The sequence below is a fragment of the Triturus cristatus genome, chromosome 4_1, assembly GCF_964204655.1.
Source record: "Triturus cristatus chromosome 4_1, aTriCri1.1, whole genome shotgun sequence".
NCBI classification, from domain to species: Eukaryota; Metazoa; Chordata; class Amphibia; order Caudata; family Salamandridae; genus Triturus; species Triturus cristatus.
Window position 1 is genome coordinate 931,571,080 of NC_140585.1, and position 23,223 is coordinate 931,594,302.

The 23,223-nt window shown below is 47.6% G+C and overlaps 1 protein-coding gene across 2 annotated transcripts in view; it reads left to right on the forward strand.

The window, feature by feature from the left end:
* The first annotated feature begins 9,111 nt into the window (after positions 1-9,111).
* Positions 9,112-23,223, forward strand: part of CPT1B (carnitine palmitoyltransferase 1B) — a 194,398-nt gene continuing 180,286 nt past the window's right edge. Inside the window, exons 1-4 of one of the 2 annotated variants that reach the window (XM_085653785.1) lie at positions 9,112-9,351; positions 14,735-14,894; positions 15,883-16,022; positions 19,301-19,472. In XM_085653785.1, coding sequence (XP_085509911.1) covers positions 14,754-14,894; positions 15,883-16,022; positions 19,301-19,472 — 453 coding nt within the window. In that variant the 5' untranslated portion in view covers positions 9,112-9,351; positions 14,735-14,753. Of the gene's footprint in view, positions 9,352-14,723; positions 14,895-15,882; positions 16,023-19,300; positions 19,473-23,223 lie in introns of both variants that reach the window. The other variant, XM_085653784.1, reaches the window with a different exon arrangement.

The following is a 23,223-nucleotide window of genomic DNA, read 5'->3' on the forward strand; positions in this document are numbered from 1 at the left end:
AAGGCTTTCGACCAGGCGGTAGCACTGACACCCTATTAGTAGCCACTGAGGAACTCCGGTCAGTCTTGGACCAAGGTGGCTTGGCAGCCATGATAATGCTAGATCTGAGAACGGCCTTTTACGCTGTCTCACATTCAATCCTCATCCAGAGGCTGGAAGAAGCTGGAATCGCTGGGGCTGCACTAAAATGACTGTCTGCCTTCTTGTACAATAAAAGCTTCCGGGTATGTGACGAAGCCCTTTTCTCAGCCATCCATCCCTAAAAATGTGGAGTCCCACAGGGGTCCTCTTGAGCCCCACACTTTTTAATCTTTACGTGCTCCCCCTGCTGGGAATTGTGCAAGCACACAGACTCACCTTAGTGTCTACAATACGCAGATCATCATAGCCCACAGGCCAAAAAGAGGGCGCACATCCAAGCAACTTAACTCCTGTCTAAAGCAGCTCACTGACTGAATGTCTAGAAGTAGCCCAAAACTTAGTGACAAAAAGACGCAAGTACTAGTTGTCGTTAACAACCTTTCAAGGTGGGCGGAACCGTCAGGGCCAGACTACCTAGGAGAGCTTCAACAGCCCGCCCAAGCAGTTTAAAACCTGGGTGTTTGGGTTGACGATAAACTTACCATGGAAACATAGAGCTGGGACCTGTTTGGAATTCTGAGAACTCTTAGAAAATTGCTACACTGGCTACCACTATCTTTTAAGAGAGTGGTCATGCAAGGACTGACCAACTCACGACTAGATTATGGAAATTCCTTCTAGGTGGGAAGTCCAAAGTATGAGAGAAAAAGACTTCAAGTCATTCAGAATGCCTCAGCTCGGATTCTTCAAAAAAATCCCCAAACACCAATTGGCTGCTCCAGTGTTAGCAGCCCTGTACTGGCTTCCGGTGTAGAGAAGAATTCAGTTTAAGGAACTATGCATCGCCCATCGGGTCATACATGAGGAAAGGGCCACTATTTATTCAGCAACTATTCAACCCCTAGGTTACAAGGAGGTCTCTACAGTCCGGGAATCTAGGGCTCCTGGCGGTGCCTAGGGTCAACAGAGCTAGATGCTGTGTTCGCTCCTTTGCTTACCTCGTCCCCAAACTGTGTAATGCTCTCCCAGCCATCCTAAGATTTACCAGTCCAAAGTCAGTTTCAGAAACCTCCTGAAATCGCATCTTTTTAAATATCCTGTAGTATCCCCCAAGTACATCAAGTAAACCAGCTGTTGTGCTGTCTGCAGTGCTGGGAGGCCCATTTGGGTAGGTACACTCTTTACAAAAACACCAGAATACAATAGAATAGAATGATGAACAAAGAGATGCAGTGTGAGATATGCAGATGGGGGACATCAGAAACATGCGGGTAGAAAGAGGATATAAGTGTCTAACACATCAGTCTTTTTAATGGGCTTAAGAGGTATCAGCAGATGTTCTTTAAATTCTATAGTCGTCAAGATCATTTCTTATGGCAGCACACTTTCAGGTTCGTGCTAAAGGTAACACAGGCTTAATGGGTCAGGTCAGTATTGGCGGCCCTATTTACCAGGGGCAGCGGGGCAGATGGGGATGAGGAGGGGGGATTGTAAATAAAAATAAATAAATACATTTTAAAAAAACACTGACCTTCTGGCCGGTGACCCGGCCAGCTGCCGCCTCTCAGTTTGCTCGCCGCCGCCTCTTGCTCCTCTGAATCAGGAAGCACTCAGGCTCCTGACTCCCCTAGCCAAACACAAAGCTGCAATGCAGCATTGTGATGGTCTGAGCGCCCTGGTTCGGCGCGCAGACAGGCAATGGGGTCTGGGCATGTTCTGCACCTGGGCTGTAATGCAGCCTGGGTGCAGAACATGCAAAGTGTGCATGACTGTGTGGCCGGCCCGAGAAGGCCGGGCAAACAGTTATGTGCACTTAAGAGTGGAGCAACCACTCCTCCTCCTGGCCCCTGCTCCCACAGTCCAGCCGTGCACCAGGAAACCAAAAACTAAAATGATAATAACGTTGGTTATTATCATTTTAGTTTTCTTTTAACTACTGCTCACAGAGCAGTAGGGTGACGCTCCTCCGCCTCGGCGAAGGAGCAAACATCTCAGATGTAACTATGCTGGCTGGGGGCCGATATGTGCAATGCCTTCAGCAACAGCAGTGCAAGCCAGGAGAGCAGTTGGGCCTTCAGACCAAGGTTTCGGTGCGCTGCTACGGTGGGGCCAATGTGTATACACATCCAGACAGTCCCTAAAAAAGGAATTATACTGCATTCATAAACAATATATAGATAAATAAATCTCCATCAAGTCTCTGAGCTTCAGTTTACGTGGAAAGCCTGGTAGGCAACTCCTGCAAGTGCTCCTATGGGTCCCTAAAGCCATAATCATCTCCCACTACCCACATATTCTGCAAAAGTGGTCAATGGAGGTTACCAACTTGAGACTACACGAGGGTTTTTTCTCAATATTCAGGGCTGACCAATAATGTTCCTGAGAAGCACGAAAAATGTGCAATTTGAGGACTCCCAAAGGATCGTTATTATAGTTTGAATTTATGTAGTCTATACTGGAAATTCATATCATTCCATTCTCTTCTGATCATTTTATGCCAACACTAGTCCTACACTGTTATTTTATACTGATGTGTAATGCTTTTCTATTGTTCTGGTATACAATGTCACCATGTATCTATGTATACCATGCTGCCCATTCAATCCAGGGTTAAGTTCAAGGCCCTATGCCTCGCCAACAAAGCCATGCAGGGGAGAGGCCCGACCATGATACGATCCTTCGTCTCTCCATACGTCTATAACAGGCTCCTCAGGTCTTCATCCAATTTCCTGATGAACATCCCAAAGATTAAGAGATCAGGATGGGGGGGTGGGGGGAGATCCTTCTCACACCAGGTCCCGAAACTCTGGAACTCAATGACCGCAGAACTGAAACTGGTCAAAAATTAACGGTATTTCAGAAAAAAACTCAAGACCTGGTTGTTCCATGAGTCCTCACCAACTGCCCTCACCATCTGTCTGCTCCTCTCGGTAGCGCTGGGAAGCCCTTGGGTAGCCATGCACTTTATGTATCACCTAAACATATCATGTTATGCTCTGCCTATACTCTTTTTTGCTCACTTCCCACCAACCCGGGTAGATTATACCTGCACTGTTATTTTAAATCGACACACCTTTGCTCACTTTACACCAATGCACATTTCTCGTATTCATCACAGCAATGTATCTGTGTTTATACCCATTGTTAGAACTGGGGGTCTCTAGTTGGCAGAGGTAGGTACCTTTGACCAAATAGGGACCCTTGCTCACCCCCTTGGTAGCTTGGCACTAGCAGACAGGCTTATCTCAGAAGCAGTGTGTTAAGCATTGGTGAACCCATACAGCAATACAGTGACAACACTACAGATGGACACCACACAGGTTGTATTATGAAAAATAAGTATTCTTTATATAGACTTATCACAAGACCATAAATGACAAAAATCCACAATACTGTACTCAATAAGAATTCTTCAAGATGGCAGAATTAGTTTAAAAATAGGTTCTTCACTCAAAAGCAGTTTTTAGCAACAGATAACCCCAACCGGAGTGATCACGACGTCGAGGTCAAAGAAATTCCAAAGTACGGCGCCAACCGCGAGGTGCGCGGCATCGGGCCTAGAGTCAAAACAGACCCACAAAGAACAGTACCTTGGAAAGCGAAAATGAAGACAGCTCACGGGGTCGGGGAGGTGCGGCGTCATTGACGCGTTGCGGAGTCGGTTCCTTGCTTCGGGGGAGATGATGCGTCGGTACCTGGATGCTTGCGCAGGCAGGGGAGGTGTCGGTTCCTGACCGGAGAGGAGGTGACGTCACGATGGCGCCGAACCCACGGTTCCGTACGATGTCACGCTGTCGATGGATTCTTGACCACCCACGTCGACGATCAGCTCCATGATGATGTCAGCTTCGGGGTCAATGCGGCACAGCAGCAGGCGTCGGGCCGGCGTCGCAAGTTGGAGCAGCGCTTACGGCTATGGCAGGCTTACGATGTCGTTTGCTGGCGTCGATGTGGCACGGTGGCCGGCGTCTGGTCCACGTAGCAAGTCGGAGCAGCGCTCACGACTTCGTTGCAGATTACGGCATCGCTCGCCGGCGTTGCAGATTCCTTCTGTAGCACTAGAACAGCAAGTTCCAGATGCAGGCAAACAGAAAGAGTGAAGTCTGGTATACCTGAGACTTCGGTCAGGAGGCAGGCTCAAATCCAGCCCTTGGAGTAATATTCTGCAAGATGATGAAAGTTCTTTAAAAGTTCCTTCTCCTCTCCTTGGCAATGAAGACACCACTGCAGGCCAATCCAGCAACACAGCACACTGGCAGGGGGGCAGTCCAACTCCTACAGCTTCTTTGGCTCTTCTCCTTGGCAAAGGTTTGTCTTGTTGTTCCAGAAGTGATCTGAAGTCTTGGGGTCTGGGTCCCCATATTTATACTACTATTCTCTTTCTTCTCTGAAGGCAGAGAGGCCTTTGCCTAGTCCAAACCAGTTCTGGTCAGTCCTGGAGCACTTTGTTGACAAGACTCCTTCTTTCCTTTCACAGTGTAGGCCAGGGACATCAGACACACCACAGGAGGTGGAGCCAGCATTGTGGAGGGAAGGCACAGCCCTAATCAGGTCTCAGGTGCACCTCCTCCCACCCATCTACATGCAGATCTCTCTATTCTGCCCTGTGCTGACTCATCCTGTCTCCTGGAATCCCCCAACCCCTTTCACTCACAAAACCAGACACACAATACACAACCTAGCAGAGGTAGGCTTGGACAGTTAGGCAAGAAAATACCTACTTTCTAAAAGTGTTTTTTTCAAACACAGAATGTTAAAACCAACTTCACTAAAAGATGTATTTTCTCATTCTGAGTTCAGGCATACTAAACTCGAATTTCTACCATGTTCCCTGGGTCAGTGAGGATTATAGGATGTTATAATCAAACTGCCCATTCTGGCCTATGGGGAATAGGTAGCCTTGCAATAGTGAAAAACGAAAATGGCCGTAATTCACTATTAGGACATGCCACACACACAAGGGTATGTCCTGCCTTATACTTACAATGCACCCTGCCCTTGGGCCTACCTTAGGGGAGTCTGATATGAAGATAAGGGAAGGTTTAGGGACTGGCAAGTGGGTGCACTTACCAAGTCGACATGGCAGTCACAGAATGCACACAGGCTCTGCAATGGCAGGCCTGAGACACAATTTACAAGCTGCTTCTGTGGGTGACACAACCAGTGCTGCAAACTCATCAGCAGCATTAGATTTACAAGCCCTGGGCACACATGGTGCACTAGACTAGGGTCTGACAAGTAAATCAAATAACCCAATCATGGAGTCACTAATCAATACATCGATTCACCATAGGGAGCACTTGCACTGTGGCACTGATTAGCAGTGGCACAGTGCCCAAAACATCTAAACCAGCGAAACATATCAAAAACAGAGGAGGCTATCAGAAAAAAATGGAAGGGAGACCCATACTAATGGTACCAGGTCAACACCCATGTACTTGTTTTTACCCTATATGTAATTCATGCAACTGCTTTGATTTCGTCAGTGTACACAGCTGTTTTAATCTCTGCTTACGACATGTAATAGTAACTACCCAATATGTAACTTTTGTAACCTCTACTTGCCAGTTATTTAAAGCGCTCTGATATCTTTGGTCAAGTTTGTGCTATATAAAACTATAAGTAAATAAAATAAGAGGCTGAAAGACTGCAGATGACAAGGGGGAGAGGAGTTGGCCTAACGGCTCGGGTGCTCGACCTCGGACCTGGGGAACTCGGTTCGAGTCTCGGTAATGACACTGAACATCCTGTGATTCTGGGCAAATCACTTAATCTCTCCATGCCTAACAAAAAATGAATGCGTGTCCTCATGTAACGTAACTGGCGCTACGTAAAGCGCTCTGATACCCGATTGGATTTGGGTCAACTTCGCGCTATATAAAACTCTGCACAAAAAAGAAAAAAAAAAAAGGGAGTGATGTTGTGGAAAGGAGAGTGGGAATGATTTGGACACTCCGAAGCAGTGGCTGCCCCTCCGCTATTGCAGAGGAGCATTGCCACACTGCTTTTAAGCAGTACGAAGTAGAAACATAAAATGATAATAACTTTAAGTTATTATCATTTTATGCTTCCTGCTGCTTTGCGGGCTGGCTGGCCTGCTGTGCTCTTGGAGCAGGATATCTAACAACAATGTCTCAATGTGGGATTCATTGAAAGGACAAGTTATTCCAAAACAGAACATATCATCAAGTAACGGAGGAATGAATCCATACAGAGAAGACACAGGGAGACCAGGAATGCAGAAAAGAGATATATTTTCAACACATGATGGACATATTACGTCATATGTACATATCGTATAAGTTCAAAGCACTGCGTGACACTTAGTGAAAAAGTGTAACCAACAAAATACTGTGCACAAGTGCTCGTGGAATTTGTGACGGCGCAAGTGACACATAAAGTGGTATGTACAGCGGTGAAAGGGCGCAACAGAAAGAACAATAGTACATTGATTATGTCAGAGTTAGGGCATTTACACAATTAATGAAGGGATTATAAAGGAACAATAGAGCAAATGCCCATGGTACAAATGCGCCAAAAGTAACGCTGTTGAAGTCGACGGCGTTTCGGCCAGTAGCACTCTAGGCCATCATCAGGACTGGTTACACATATTTGGGGCAGTGCTAGGGTAAAGGAGAGACAATTCTCAAACAAAGGAAAGAACTCGATTTCAAAGGACCAAAGAAAAAAGAGAGAAAGAGTTGTGCAACGTAGTGGTGACCACGGGCGACGTAAGGCGACCAAGTGTGAAGGGCTACTGAGCGGCCAAGAGTGAAAGGGCAAAGGGATAAAGACAAGAAGAGAGTTGTAAAAAGAATTGGTCGTGGTGCCTGGAAAAATGACGGAACCGAGTGTCTCTCAAAAGTAGGGGGAGCAGTGGACGAATGAAAAGGTGCAGTGCCCGGGAGATCGGCATCTGTAAAACAACGTGGTCAATTGGTAAATACGCTCGATCGTTGAGATTAGTACTGTTGATTGGCAACTTGCAAGGACGTGACTATGAATGGTCAATAGTTAACAGTGGGCATATGTGCGATCTCGTGACCGAATAAGTGAGTGCGAGCGGACCTCGAGGAATGGGATGTAGATTAACAACTAGCCAGGTCGTGACTAAGTATGAACAATGGTTAACAGTGGGGGAAAGTGCGCATCTGAGGCGATCCAGTAGAGTGAACGGAGCGGGCGGGGGGATAAAAAACGGTGAAGCGGCGGAAGGAAAAACTTACACACATGGAGCAGGTGGGCTGGAACCGGCAGGGAACGGCCAAGTGGGGACTCCGGCAGGTCCGTGAAGGAGCAGGGCAGGGAAGGAGTGGTTTCCCCACTCCTAAGTGCACATGACTGTTTGGTCGGCCCTCTCTGGCAGCCCAAAACAGTCATGCGCACTTTTCCTGTTCTCCATGAAGGCTGCATTACAGCCTTCATTGAGAACGTGCCTAGGCCCCCATTCCCTGGCTGAGCGTCAGGACGCTCAGACCAATCACAATGCTCCACCTCAGCGTTATGATTGATCAGGGGAGCCTGGGTGCTTACCATTCACATTGCTGCATTGCGATTGGTCAGTGGGACCTTCTTCTTGTTGCTCGAGTAACACAAGGAGAGCAGGAGCAGAGACGCGGGACCTGGCGGCAAGGTTAAGTTTTTTTTTAATGATTTTGTTTTTTATATTTGCACCATGAGCAACACCCCACCCTGCGACCTCCCTCACTCCGTCGCCTGCCACCCGCGAGCCATGCCGGCAGCCACTACTTCTTCCACTTTCCTTCGCAATGTTTAATTCACAGTCTAAAATTTTCAGAACTGAAACATTTTTACTTTTAATTATTTACAACAAAATAATTGTCATTTTTCTGATAAGCGAACAAGCCCTTCCACAGACCACATTAACCTTAATTACATAGGCCACGCATTTTGGTAGACTTTGGTCACGCCCCATTAGAGACCCCACACCTCAACTCACTTAAACCACTGCCCAGGGCCAGCCTTTAGCATGTGTGAGCTGAGCCCCGCACAGGGCGCAATGCTAAATGGACCAGGAGCTGACCACAACAGTCTTCTTCTGCAGTGGTGGCCCGCATGGCTCACGGGTATTGGGGCGGGTGAGAGGTGGTCTCGTGGGGGAGGTTCACGCATGTTGCAATTAGTTAAAAAAACTTACCTTGCTGCCAGATCCCGCGTCTCTGCTCCTGCTCTCCTCGTGGAACAGGAAGCAGGCCCCACTGACCAATCACAACGCTGCAATGCAGCTTTGTGATCAGTAGGCACCCAGGCTCCCCTGACCAACTACTACGCTGCAATGCAGCATTGTGATTGGTCTGAGCATCCTGTTAGACGCTCAGTCAGGAAATGGGGGCCTAGGCATGTTCTCCACGCAGGCTGTAATGCAGCCTGCATGGAGAATAGGGAAAGTCCGCATGACTGTTTTGGGTGGTCCAAAAAGGCCGGCCAAACAGTCATGTGCACTTAGGAGTGGACAAACCACTCCTCCTCTGCTCTGCCCGAGAGCCGAGCAAGCCCCGCAAGGAAGCATAAAATGATAACTTAAAAGTTATAATTTTACATTTCTACTTCGCATTGCTTAAGAGTAGTGAGGCGATGATCCTCTGCCATAGCGGAGGTCAGAGCCGCCCCTTTTCTGACTGGCTCCAGATGAAAGTGCATTTAAACTGTTTCTGGAGGCCACTGATGCACATCTGCATTTTGGCTGCTTTTCTTCTATATGGCTTTCCTTTCTCATGCCCCCATTACCAGGGCCGGACTGGGTCAATTACCTTCACCCTCCCGCTCCCATTCTTTTGTCAACACACAGTTAAAGATGACACGTGGAAGGGGCGCCGCATTTTGTTTCGTAGGGCCGGGGGCACTCGGAGCAAAGGCCAGCTCTGCCACAGCCCGGAATATGCGTTTCGCCGGCTGTTGTAATAGGTAAGAGCGTGCCTGCTAGGGTGAAGAGTGGGCGTGCGCGCGCATGTGGCGGACCAGAGCTCCTCTTCCGCGGATGTTTATATTAACCACACTCCTGTGCTTGCTCTGCACACCGCCCTCAGTCTGCACTGGTGTCTTATTACAGAAGGAAGGGGCGGGCCCGGGCCGACCCGGCCCTGTCCTCTCCTCTCCCAGGCAGAGCACACACTTAGCTGCGAAGGGCACCGCAGCGGGCAGACGTCTACACAATCATCAGGTGCCTCAGTCCCCACGAGAAGGACCTACATTTAAGCAGACCCCTTCCGTGGGTTGAGAGAGTAGGCAGGCCCCCCCAAGGCAGTCCAGGTAGGTGATGATATCGCCGTCCTTAATAATCCGCCCTCTGCTCTACGTTCGCCCTAAGCTTAGTTGTCACTGAAGAGGAAAAACTACACCCTACGCAGAAACGCAGCCCTCTCTCTACACCGCCCTACCTGCAATGCCACCATCCATCCAGCCACAACACATCCACCTGCTACAACACCCCACCGACAACAATCCCACCCTCTAGTCCCTACCTACAGCAATACTTCCTCACGACACCCGTCCTACAATTTGAACCGCTACACCCCTTTCACAAATCCACCCTCTACACCACGACTATAACAGTGCCACTCTCTCCACCCCACCCAAAGCAGATGCACTACTACAATACACCACCAGTTTATCGCCTACAACAATACTACCTTTTAACATCCCACCCACACGTCTACTCTCTACAACTCACCTGCAAAAATACCAGAGTTCTACTCTCAGCATCACACACCTTACCTACGAAAATACACCGACCGCAGCAATGCCATCCGTTATAGCCACACCTATACACACCAATGTCACCCTCTACACCTCACAGTATTACACCCTAAACCCTCACCTGCAGTTCTACTTTGCACATTACCCTGAAAAAAACATACCATCGATACCTCCACAACAGCCACGCCCTCAACACTGCCTACAGTACCATCGCCCCCTCCCACCTAAATACCAGCTAATGGCTCCACTGATAAACAGCACATCTACAACCTCACCGCGTACACCGCCACTCTCTACTTCGCCCTCCGGCCTCCGCACGCACCCCGTCCTACAACACCGCCGTCTACACTTCTACCGCCAAAATACCGCCCATGCACGCGGACGCAGCATTGCGCCTCCCTGCGTTAGCGGCCTCCAGTGCGACTCCAGGCCACGCAGCTTTGCTCTCTGACACAGTTGGGACCGCGCCAGCCCGTATGATGGAAACAAACGTGGCCGCAGTTCCCAAAATATGCCGCTGTGTGGTTCCAGAACTCGTGACAGAGTAAACTGTCTCTCCCGCCCTCATCTCCGCCTTCGACACGCCCCAGCCCCGGCAACCCGCTCTGCCCAGTTCGACCGATCCGAGCCTTAGAGCGCCTGGAAGCGACGGCGACGATTACTTTACAGGCGCTTTAGAAAACAGCCATACCCGCGGATGCCGTCCCAGTAACGGTTCCCTTTTTGGAAACTTGAGCACTCCCACTCGATACAATTGCGCCGCTCTCCCTCCCCCACATATTCACCTGAAGAATATGTTCCTCTCTCTTCCCTTTTTACATGGACTGGATCCAAGGGCCAAGGTACGCCTTTACACGTGTACCGGTGCCCAAAGTTTCCTTTTTGACAGAGGCCCTCAGCCTGTCCAGTTGCCAAATACCAAGGAGTGTGCCCATATTGAAACCTTATTGAATGATTGAAAAATTAACACCACATATACGAAAAATTAACACCACATATACGAGAGGGACAAACTCCAAGTAATGAACATGTGACAGACCGGCAGAAGGGTCATTATATTACCGCACGACATAGTCATGAGACAAAGGATGGGTATCCAGCGAATGCAGCGATTGTGCACTAAACTAATAGACATTTTTTATTGCAAACATTTTAAGGTTTTGCCTGCACAGCGCCTGCGCTGTGCTTTTGTGAAATCTCTTGTTTTTAATATACCCTAAAAGGGGGCTCTTATCACTTCCAGTTGCCTATTTACTGAGTTCATTTGTGTGAAACTTTTTCTTTTTAACTTCCCCTGGCTGCACGCATTAAGGATACTTATGCTAAAGCTGTTCACATTGTCAAGATAAGATCTCTTCCCACAGAAAAGGGAGGCAGTTTCTAACACTATGCTGGAATGCTTGATTTTTATTACTTAGTAGTGTAAAGCAGATGCTTTAGCCTTAGAACACTTGTGACATTTCCTATTCATGCCTCAGTACCTTTCTTTGCACTTAGTAGGTATTATCGGATTTATTTTTTCAACATAATCTATTTGGTCATTATGATCAAATTCTAAATGTAAAAATAAATATTGCGACTTAAAAATAAAGTTAATATATAAGATCTAGGTTATATTTTACTACTAAACAAGCAGCCACAGGTGCAGTTATCAAGGTCACGATTTCAATGGTGCAGCAGGTGCAGTGGCACCGGGCCCAAAAGTTGTCACAACTCCTCTAAACACATAATATTGCTATATATGACTATTAAACAGGCAATCACAGTTACCTTGCAGTTAAAAGATTTGATTTGAATGGTGCAGCAGGCGCACCGGGGCCAAAATTGTCATAACTCTAAACACCAAATATTGCTATATTTTACTGCTAAACAGGCAGTCATAAATGCAGTTATCTGGCACACACTAGAGTCATGATTTCAATAGTGCAGCAGGTGCAGTAGCACCAGGACCAAAAGCTCCAGACACTCCACTAAACACCTAATATTGCTATATTTTATTCCTAAACAGCCAACCACAAGTACAGTTACCTTGAAGACAACAGGGTCATGATTTAAATGGTGCAGCAGGTGCAGCAGCACCGGGCCCAAAAGTTGTCAGAACTCCTCTAAACATATAATATTGCTATATTTGACTACCAAACAGGCAGTTACCTTGCAGTTAAAAGGGACTTGCTTTGAATGGTGCAGCATTTGCACCAGGGCCAAAAGTTCTTGTGACCCCACTAAACCAAGATTATTGCTAAAATTTAAAATTAAACAGTCAGTCACAAGTGCAGCTACCTTGCAGATAACAGGTTTAAACGGTGCAGCAGGTGCAGTGACACCAGCAGGTGCAGTGATACCAGGACCAAAAACACCAAAAATTGAATTTTTTTACTACTAAACAGGCAGCCACAAGTGCAGTTACCTTGCAGACAACAGGGTCACGATTTGAATGTTGCAGCAGGTGCAGTAACTGGGGCCAACAGTTGTCATAACTCCTTTAAACACCAAATATTGCTATATTGTACTGCCAAACAGGCAGTCACAAATGCAGTTATCTTGCAGGCACTAGGGGCATGATTTGAATAGTGCAGCAGGTGCTGTGGCACCGGGCCCAAAAGTTGTCAGAACTCCTCTAAACACATAATATTGATATTACATCAATTCATTCTATTATTTCCCTCTTTCATTTTTAAAAATCTTGCTATTACTTACCCACACTATACTATTAGTAACAGCACATTATATTGCCTTTTTGTACATAAAGAAGTCATAACACTTTAACAGACGTTATATAATGTATATTGTACAACTACTCAGCAAGCTACAACTTACAACAAGAAACAGCTTATTATTAATCACATGGGCGAAACCTAATGCATTCACCAATGCAAGTTCTGTGTTATACTTTCCAGGCTGACCAATGCATGCTTAGAGTTTAGAGTGAGCCTTGGAAAACCAACCTGTAGGTTGTTTTACTCCCTGGCACAGGTCCTGCTGACGTCTGGAGAGTTTGAGAACTGGTGCCAGTGTACCACTCTTCATTCTTTTACAGTGAGCCAGTGAGGGAAGGGTGCATGCAAATTCACTCAGGCCTACCTTTCAATTGATTTAATCTTTTGCAGCACTCTATTGATTTGATGGAGCTGTTTAGGATAGCTGCCCCCACAGCAGCATTATATATTTCACATATGGGATAAAGCAGCAGTTTTTAACCTTTTGACTTCTGTGGACCCCCACCGAATCATTACTGGAATCTGGGGACTCCCAAATCAGCACTGGAGCTGGAGACTGCAGGTCTTAGCAACTTCTATGATTTGAACTTAAAAATAATACACAAAAATATTAAAACAAGATTAGACCAAACAAATGCTCTAGTATTGAAATATTTTTTTTAATTCACAAGCAAATATAGAAAAAAGTCAGGATTGTTTTTGTGCAGGAACGGACACCTTCTTTCAGAACAACAATCTCTAGAGGCATTTTCCTCTTTCTTTGTGTGCTGCAGAATAGCACATGTGGAAAGAGAAAATACAGTGGAGAAATAAAGATATTTCTTCTGGTTATGCCTCACTTGGCAAGCTGTAGCATTTTTGATGCATTTCAAGGTATACAAGTCTTTGTTAATCTGGTAATGCGCCAAAGTCCATGGGTAGATGTATGGGAACGCCCATTCTCATTTCATGGAATGCCTTCCAACTTAATATGTAATGTAACTCGGCGCAAGGAAAGCAGTTGCCTTGCGTTACATTTCTTTACAAAGCCAGGCAAGGCCTTGCAAATCAGGCCGTGAGTTGCTTTGTCAATATTGCTGAAGCCTTTGCGTTGTCCTTGTGTCGCCTTGCATAACTCAAGCACTGCGCAAAGGCATATTAAATATAGACCTAACTTTTTGTGATTTCCAAACTATGCTGCCCGACCAGTATTTTGGTTCTTCCCTGAGCTTTCTGTTATTGCATCCAGATATATAACACTGCAACTGACATACATCTAAAACCAGCCAAGACTATTGGCATTGTCAATGATTGTTAGCTGTTTAAGATAAATGAGTAACAACAATGACATTTTTTTAAAATAATATTGAAAATGTTTCAATTCTGAAATGTATTTATAAACATTATTGAGGCCTGTGGAAGAGGTAGTAGTGTTCAGAATGCCTCAATCACTTTTGTTATGTTTACTCTTTCGGACAGGTACACTCTTTTCTCTACACATCTAGTCCATCTACATATCTTACACCTCATCTCTTTCCTCTTTAGCACCGTCTTTTCACTCTCCTGAATGCAGTTCATCTCATCTCCTTCATTTCATCACCCCTAAACACACAACACACACGTTCACCTGAAAGCACTGCATTTGTCTTTTGCCTTGTCAATATTTTGACAACTGTGTAACTCCTTCACACACATTTGCACAGAACCACAATTGCATCCGTAATAGGTGGCCACCGCTTTGTGCGCTCTGCACAAGGCCAAGGATTGGATGACAATGTATTCTGAACACCTTTTTGACCCACTGACAGGCACTGTGAGAAACAGGCACTGTGAGAAACTCGCACTGCCTTCAGCCTCAACTCCGGAGCGTTCAATTGTGACTCCTCATACACATCTGAAGGCGACTCTCGTCAAATTATGGACTGTACAGGAGTAATGAGCTACACGAAAAAAATACAGAACCCAGCACCCTGGAAATAGCTTACTTATTCTTGTGTTCCCTGAGAGTGTTAAGCATGTAAATTGTGCACAGGAATGACATGGCTGACATGGATTACCTTAACGTGTTTTTCACATTCACTGTTCAGAAGTCAATCAGTGTTTTTGCCAGTCTAGTTAAGGACATAACTATAGGTCCCTGTAGGGACCCGTTCAAAGTGTCCATTTGTAATTGCTAGCCGGTCTGAGACCCAGAGGGAACTCTCTTGCTGGATTCTTCTCTATGTTCAGTCTTTGCACAGGTGGCGCGAGCACCCCAAGATGGCAGAAGCGCACCAGGCCGTGGCCTTCCAGTTCACGGTCACTCCAGATGGATTTGACTTCCAGCTGAGCCGGGAGGCTCTCAAGCACTTCTTTCTGACAGAAGTTCGGTCTTGGAGAAAGCGACTGATACGCATAAAGGTTAGCGGTGGGGCCATTTCTTCTCTCTCTCTTCTCTTCTTTCTCTCTCTGCAGCTATCATTCATTCTGCCTCCCTCGTTCCTCTCCTCTGTCCCTCTCTTTGATTCTTTCTCGTGTTCATCCCATTCCCACATTCTTTCTCTTGCTCCTCTCTCGTTCTGTGATCCTCCCTTATGCTCCTTTTGCCCATTCGCCTCCCGCGGTCCTCTCTTTCACTGCTCGTGTCTCTTCTTCCTGTTATTCCCTGTTATTCCCTGATTATCTTTCTTTTTTTCTGCCCCTCTCACCCGTCTTGCTATCTTCTTCCTTGATTCTATCTCCTACTCTACCAGGATGTTTCATCCTTTCTATGATTCTCTCCTGTTCCTCTTGAACTCCCATCCTTTCTTCCTCTGTTTCTCTGAATCCCTCACTCTCGAATCCCACTTTCTTTGACTCTTTTGTGATCCTCTCTTTCTCGACTTTCCCTCTTTTTCCCCATCTTGGTCCTTGATCATCTCCTTTTGAACTGTGATCCTCTCCAATCTCTCTCTCTCTCTCTCTCTCTCTCTCTCTCTCTCTCTCTCTCTCTCTCTCTCTCTCTCTCTCCTTGCATACCTCCTTCCTCACCTCCTTGTTCTGCTCTTCCTCTGATCCCCTTTCCCTTTTCACCAACTCTTTGTTGTTCCAGTATTTCCCCATTCCTTCCTTCCTTCTTCTCATTTTCTGATCCTCTCGCCTCGTGTGTTCCTCTCTTCCATCGATCCTCCCTCTTTTGACCTGATTTCCCTGGCGTGCTCTTTCATCCCTACCCTTGCCCGCTCCTCTCTTGTCCCCCCTTCCCTCTCTCCCGCACCCCTCTATTCACTGCCATTTTGATTCCAGCACTCACATGCCTCCAGGCAGTCTCCATCTGTTTCTGCCTGTCTCTTCTTCTGCCTGCACACCCTCTCTGCCCTTCAGCCTCTTGCATATTATTTGTCTCTCTGTGCCTCTTTCCCCCACACAGAACAGCATCCTGACGGGCGTGTACCCCGCCAGCCCCACGAGCTGGCTCTTGGTCACTGTTGGGACTGTGGGCTGCCTGTATGCGAAGATCGACCTGTCTGCGGGAATTATTGGACACATCCGCCATGTCCTTCCAGGGAGGTGAGACACCAAGAGGCCTTTACTGCACCCTTCTGTGTTCTGCTGCTCCCTGCTGCACTCTGATGCCCTCCAGCTGCACCCTTTTAAAACCAGCTCTGTCCAGCTGCACCCTGTTAAATCCAGCTATGTCCATCTGCAATCCAGCTCTGTCCAGCTGCACCGTTAAAGCCAGCTCTGTCCATCTGCACCCTGTTAAATTCGGCTCTGTCCATCTGCACCCTGTTAAATCCAGCTCTGTCCATCTGCACCCTGTTAAATCCAGCTTTGTCCATTTGCAATCCAGCTCTGTCCAGCTGCACCGTTAAAGCCAGCTCTGTCCATCTGCACCCTGTTAAATTCGGCTCTGTCCATCTGCACCCTGTTAAATCCAGCTCTGTCCATTTGAACCCTGTTAAATCCAGCTTTGTCTATTTGCACCCTGTTCAATCCAGCTCTGTCCAGCGGCACCCTGTTAAAGCCAGCCCTGTCCAGCTGCACCCTGTTAAAGCTAGCCCTGTCCAGCTGCACCCTGTTTAAGCCAGCCCTGTCCAGCTGCATCCTTTTAAAGCCAGCTCTGTCCATCTGCACCCTTTTAAAGCCAGCTCTTTCCATCTGCACCCTGTTAAAGCCAGCCCTGTCCAGCTGCATCTGGTTAAAGCCAGCTCTCTCCAGCTGCACCCTGTTAAAGCCAACTCTGTCCAGCTGCATCAGTGCATCCTGTTAAAGACAGCTTTGTCCATCTGTATCCCTTTAAAACCTGCTGCAGCATGCAGGGCCCTTCTGCATCGCGCTGCACCTCGCTACGATGCAGAATGTGAAGTGTGCACGTGTAAAAGGCGGGGTTATAAAACTTGCATTCAGTGTAGGCCACTGTTGTTAACATGCACTGTGTGTGTAAACACGTGCGTCTGTTTTTTTTTGTCTACCAGGAGTAAGAGCTGAGGCTAAAATGCATAAAGAGATTCCCTGACCTTTTCTGTAGCAGGAATTTTCGTTTGACCGTCTCCTGATAAAGGTCATCGTTCTGTCTTATTGCCCAACACAGTGCTAGATGTAAGCAGGACATCTTTAATTTTAGAAGTATTGTGGCCCTAGTCAGGCGTGTTCAGGCTGCAGTGTGAAACGACAACCCTCTTCCGTGCAAAATGGTTTGTTTGGCTCCATTAAGAAAGCCAGTCTGATGTGATCTGTTATAAGGAAGGCTCCGCCGGTACCAGGTCCTTTATCTCCTCAGGGGGGACAATAACTGCTCTTAGTGCGGAAAGAGGATGAGCCCCAGGGCAAAGGGCTGCCTCATCAGACATGCAGAGTCTGCCCCAGGGAGAGGTTTCTGACCAGCACCTGCCTTCCACGGTCAGTGTTGTTTCATGTAGTCAACAGGAGGCGCTGCAATGAGAGGTGTTCTACTCAGAAAACCTCTCCTCGGCCATCTTAACAATACTGGAAGGATGTCATGTGCCAATCTGGTAAACAACGTTTACAACGCATCTTTACAGTGCATGCCATTACAACACAAGTCGTTACAATGACGCGTTGTTATATCGCATGCCATTACAACGTAAGTCGTTACGACGACTTGCTGTAGGGGACGGAAGGTGTTGGATTTTCAATCTAACACCTTCCGCACTATTGCACACACTGGAGTTGGAATAGTAAATTATACTATTCCAAACTTCAGCTCCCCCCTACAGCGAGTCGTTGTAACGACTTGCGCTGTAATGGCATGCAATGTAACAACACGTCGTTGAAACGACTTGCGTTGTAATGGCATGCGTTGTAAACGCATGCGTTGTAACGAGTGCTATTCGACAATCTTCGCCTCAAGGTGTGTGGTCTAACTTGGCAAGTGAATATCTGGATCCAGTGTGTTGAGGGAGTTCAGCTAAACTCATTGAGGTTCTGGCCATAGACACATCCCTGACCTATCGGTGACCTTCACACATTGTGAGTGTGTGAAGAATCAAGGTGTAACCTGTTATGTCTCCTAATGAAAATATGGATTACTGTTAGAGGACGTCTATAGAGTAAGAACATTAAACTTAGCCCAAGTTGTGTGTGCACTTGCGTGTGTGTAAGAAGACGGGAGGGTGCCTAGCTCCTTGCACAGTGTCTCTCTTCTTCTCTGCAGTGTGATCCCAGAGTGTGTCATGGATGTTATGCACTGCAAGACTCGAGCTTTCTTGTCAGGCTTCTTGTGCTGAACCTGTTCCTTGCTTAGTGTAGTTTCTTCCTCCAAGTCTTGTTGAGTGCATTTAGTGGAACACGTTTTAATGGAACACGTTTTCTGTGTTTAGTTTCTATCCATTGCTTACCTGTGTTTTCTGCATTGTGTTTGTGCATGTTTGTATTTCTCATGGATGTGTTTATGATTCTATGCATAATACCGGGTGCACGGGAGATGAAGCCATAGGGCACCGTGTCCTGTGGTTTTAGAGGCTGATGGGAAATGTGATGTTGCTGGTGACAGAACATGTTGTTCTGCACGGATGACCGTCTAAAGCATTGGACATCCTTGTTTTTACTTTGAGGGAGGTGAGCGCCCGATGGTCCCTGTTTTGTGAGGTTTCACTGCTGTGAAGTGGAGTTTTGATGACTCTAGCTTGATTGGTTAATCAATGCATTAGTGATGTCCCCAATCATCCTAGGTTTCACTCCTCAAAGGTAAACCGCTGGTGGCCCCGGTCATTAACGGATACCCCACCGTGGAGGTGAACCCTTGATGCTGTTGCTCATCCTAAATGTAGCTGTAGTGGGACCAACATCTGGTTCCCCCGTTACAGTTGTTCATGGATTTTACTGCTGATCGGTTGCATTGCAGAATGTTGTTTACAGAAATATACCTTGACATAATTATTGTGTTCTAAATGTTGATTACAAAAGTTTTGTTTCATTGTTTGCAGATTTTCTATAATTAACGGGGCAATATTATTGTAAATGAAATGTATGACTTAATATTTAGGTCAGAACGTAGTCTAGCTACAGTATTCTGGAACCAGACCACTGAAGAAGTAGACCTCTATAATCGTGTATTTCACACTTGATGGGGGGAACTGGTGATCCGAGTAATCATATTTTTTTTGTTAGTGAGGTCAACCCTTGAAAGTTTCGTTTCTCCTGGGTTTCTGAGTTTAACTACTACATCTGTGACCTCTTGGCGGTCTCGGTGATCCATGGTTCTGCTGCTGAGAGGTAGATCGTGTGGGTTCACTGCCAGAGGGTTGAGTTGGTTTAGCCGTTGCTTCCTCTGTTGTGGAGACGGACTCCTGATGTGTCCTCTCCTTTCTCTCCCTTCACTCCAGTGCCTTGCTTGGCACTCACACCAAGACCCTCATGAGTGCCACCCTCTTCTCGACGGGCCTGTGGCTGTCCGGGATCCTGGTCTTCAGACAAGCCACCAAGATGCTGCTGTCCTATCACGGCTGGATGTTCGAGCCTCACGGCAAGATCAGCGGAAGCACCAAGATCTGGGCGGTAAGTGCTCGTGGTATGTCCTGAGTGATGGTGGGCTTTGGGGGCCACTTCAGGGGCGCTATCTCAATTAATCTATCCTCAGCTCCTCATTTCTAACAGAGGCCGAGAAGGATTGCATCTCTACACAGCTGTCAAGTTCACAAAGACAAACCAAGCGACATCGTTGTTCCAAAGTAGTCTCAAGCCCAACTTTACTATAACTGCACCGAGCGCTGTGCAAAGTTGATCCTCGAATTGTACAAAGAGTCAGAGTGCAAACAAAATTGGGTGTTGAACACCATGAGTGTAGGTGTAACTCTCCCTGGGTAATTTATCTTAGAGGGGAGAACAGACCATGATGCGTCAACGCTATAAAGTCTGTCATGCCAGTGTGGAATTTTTGGAGTAGAGGGCTGCATAGCCACTGCTGTTTCGGGCTGCACTTGTTGCACATGGAAGTCATCTGAGTGTTTTGAGGAATAGCAGCTGCTTCCTCTGGCTTGCAGTGTTACCCTTGGGGCGTCCCTTGCGGCCTTTAGCCTGAGAGGCAATGAAGGCAGCAGCAGGGAAAGGACTCTCCAGGAGCCCCGTTTTTATGCTGTATTCGTCACTCCTCGCTCCTTCACCTGAATCCTCAGCAGCAAACAGGATGCGAGCTACTAATAATGTTAGATTGGACAAAATTGTGATTTTACCAGAGGCCCGTTGCAGCGTGATGTCAAATATGGGTCAAACACCATTGACATTTTAGTGAATCACTATGCAAGAGCGTCAACAGGTTTCCTGTGGGCAAGGCTTCCAAGTAGGCCAGGAACGCGTCCAAAGAAGTTGCAAATTTGATTCATCAGTTGAGGTTGATTCAAAACATCAATGTGGCCCTCCATGCCATACAAGCCTTTGGCTTCAAGGAGGAAAATACCACTGGATCGCTGTTGATATTACGCCTGCTTTAGCCCGCCTGCACTTGCACACAGGAAGAAACTAGCCTCTACATGGAAACTATTACAAATAAATGTGGTAGTGACTATGGGAGAACATCTTCCACTCATCGCATAATATGTTGTCTCATGCACACCAGCCTCCGCCTCACAGCCACACGTTGGAAAGTGACTACTGTTTGCAAGAAAGAATCCATTCTGGGAGCATTAGCAGCTGCCATCCTCAGCATGAGGATCTGTTAGAAATGAGGGGGCTCTGGTTGACGCAGGTGTGAACCCACAACAAGCAGGGACCCTTTACTTCTTGTCAGGGCGAAGGATGACTCCCCAGAATAACCCCTGCTCACCCTCTAGGTGCGTGGCGCGAGCAGTCTAGGCTAAGTCTCAGGCGTACACGGTTAAGCAAATGCAATTACACATATAGTAAACCCCTTGCATGCACCACAAACGGACACCAATCAGGAAGTATATAAAAATAAGCTTTTATGTAGATTCAGCAGATTCAAATACAAGGCCCAGTAACGATGAACTGATGGGGCCACAATTCTTAGGAATACGGTAAAGTCTCTTTGTTACGGAAAGTTCTTTAGGCGGGCACAAGGTAACTGTGGGCCTCAGCGCACTTCGTGCTGAGGCGGCACCCGGGAAGCACACGGCAGATGACAGGGAAATCAGAACGTTGCGGACCCTGGATCCGATGTGAGCTCGCGGTCGAGTTCGTAAGTACAGTACCTTGTTTCTTGACGCAAAAGCGGGTGCGGGATTCCAGCGGCTCTTCGACAGAAGGGCGAGGCGGCGTCCGGGGCTCCCACACTTCACGATGGGGGTCTGATCTTCAGGCTCACGACAAGAGCGGGGTATTGCAGGTGGCGGGTGAGCAAAGCGGGGCAGCAGGGCACGCAGGTTACGTCCGGGCCGTCCGAGGCTTGGAGATGCTCACAACGCCGATTCCGGCGGGAGGGTGAAGGTGCACAGCGAGCCTCCGGCGAGCGAGGTGGCAGGGGCAGCCCAGCACAGCGTAGGGGGAGCGGCTCCGATCGAGCGAGGCTCTTCCCAAGGCGGGGGCGGCTAAGCAGTCCTGGTCACGGCTCAGGGAGGGACTGGGGCACGAGGGTCACAGCTCCGGCGAGGGGAAGGACACCACAGTCCAGCGGCAGGCGAGTGAAGATCAGGTAGAGCCCAATGGTCCTGGGGCTCAGTTCAGGGGGCAAGCTCAGTTCCAAGCCCTTGGAGATCGTTTTGGAAAAGCACAAGTTTTGAAAGTAAAAATAAAGCAAAGTTTTCAGCAACAGTTTCTCTTCTCCCCTTTGGCAGCAAGGTCACCACTGCAGGCCAATCCCCCAGGATAGGGACAGTCTTCCTCCTACAGCTTTCCCGGTGCCTCCTCCTCAGGCAGAGATTCTTCTTGGTCAAAAGCGGATCTAGTTTCTTAGGAGCAGGGCTCCTACATTTATACAGCAAATCTTTTGTTCTCCCAGGCCAGGGGGGCCCTTGCCTAGTCCAGTCCGGTTTCTGAGCACTTTGTTTACGCGATGCAGGCTTCTTCTTTCAGAGTGTAGGGCAGAGTCCTCAGACGCTCCACAGGGGGCGGAGCCGGCATTGAGGTGGCAGAGCACTGTCCTATTCAGAGCCTAGGAGCACTCCTCCCACCCATCTACCTGTCGATCGTCCTATTCACCACCAGGCTACCTAGCCCTGCCCATCTGGGTTCCCCCAGCCCTGTCACTCATACCAGCCAGACATCAGATACACATCACGCAGAGGCGGGCTGAAATGTTTAGGCAAGCAAAGGCCAGCTTTCTAAAAGCGGCATTTGCAAACCCGGAATATTAAAATAAACCTTGCGAAAAGATGTACCTTATTATTCCGAGTTCAGGCATACTAAACTCGATCTTCTACCATGTTCCCTGGGTCGGTTAGGATCATAGGGTGTAACAATCCAGGCCGCCCATACTGGCCTATGAGAACAGGGTAGCCTTGCAGTAGTGAACAACAAGATGGCGGTAATTCACTACTAGGACATGCCACGCATCTAGGCTTGTCCTACCTTAGGCTCACAACGCACCCTGCCCGTGGGCCTACCAGAGGGGTGACTAACATGCAGCTAAGGGAAGGTTTTAGGGACCGGCAAGTGTGGGCACTTGCCAGTCAGCATGTCAGTACCAGACTGCACGCAGGTTCTGCGATGGCAGACCTTAGACATATTTTACCGGCCGCTTCTGTGGGTGGCACAACCCGTGCTGCAAGCCCACCAGCGGTGTTTGCATTTACATGCCCTGGCGCTCCTGGCACACTTTACTGGGGTCTGACAGTAAATCAAACAATCCAATCATGGAATCCAACTGTAGTAAGGACTCCCTTAATACGTACATACATTGTTAAGTTAGCATAACCACGTTAGATGTTAGAAAGCCATCTTGCTGCTTTTGCGCACAACACTGCGTTCACATGTTATTGCTTAAACAAACTGCTGACTCGATCTTTGCCTCACACGAGAGCAATCTGTTGTTACCATCCAGAGCTCTGCGCAGCGACCTTGGTCTGTACATGATGTGACAAACAGTCTGGGTTGTTAGACAATGCATGTTTTCCACTCTAGGTTGATCGACCCACTATTTAGCCATAACACACAGGCAGCTGCAAAATACCTGAAAGTTGGTGCTTTTAATATGGCAGCCCTCATGTTAAGTATTCAGACCGAAGACGAGCCTTCCTGCGAGAAGACTCCTGATGCTCCTGTGATGTGATTTCACTAAGCTGATCTTTGAGGTATGGGGTCCCCTATTCAAGCCTAAGAGACCTTCTATTAGCCTAATAATAATATTAGCTTCTTA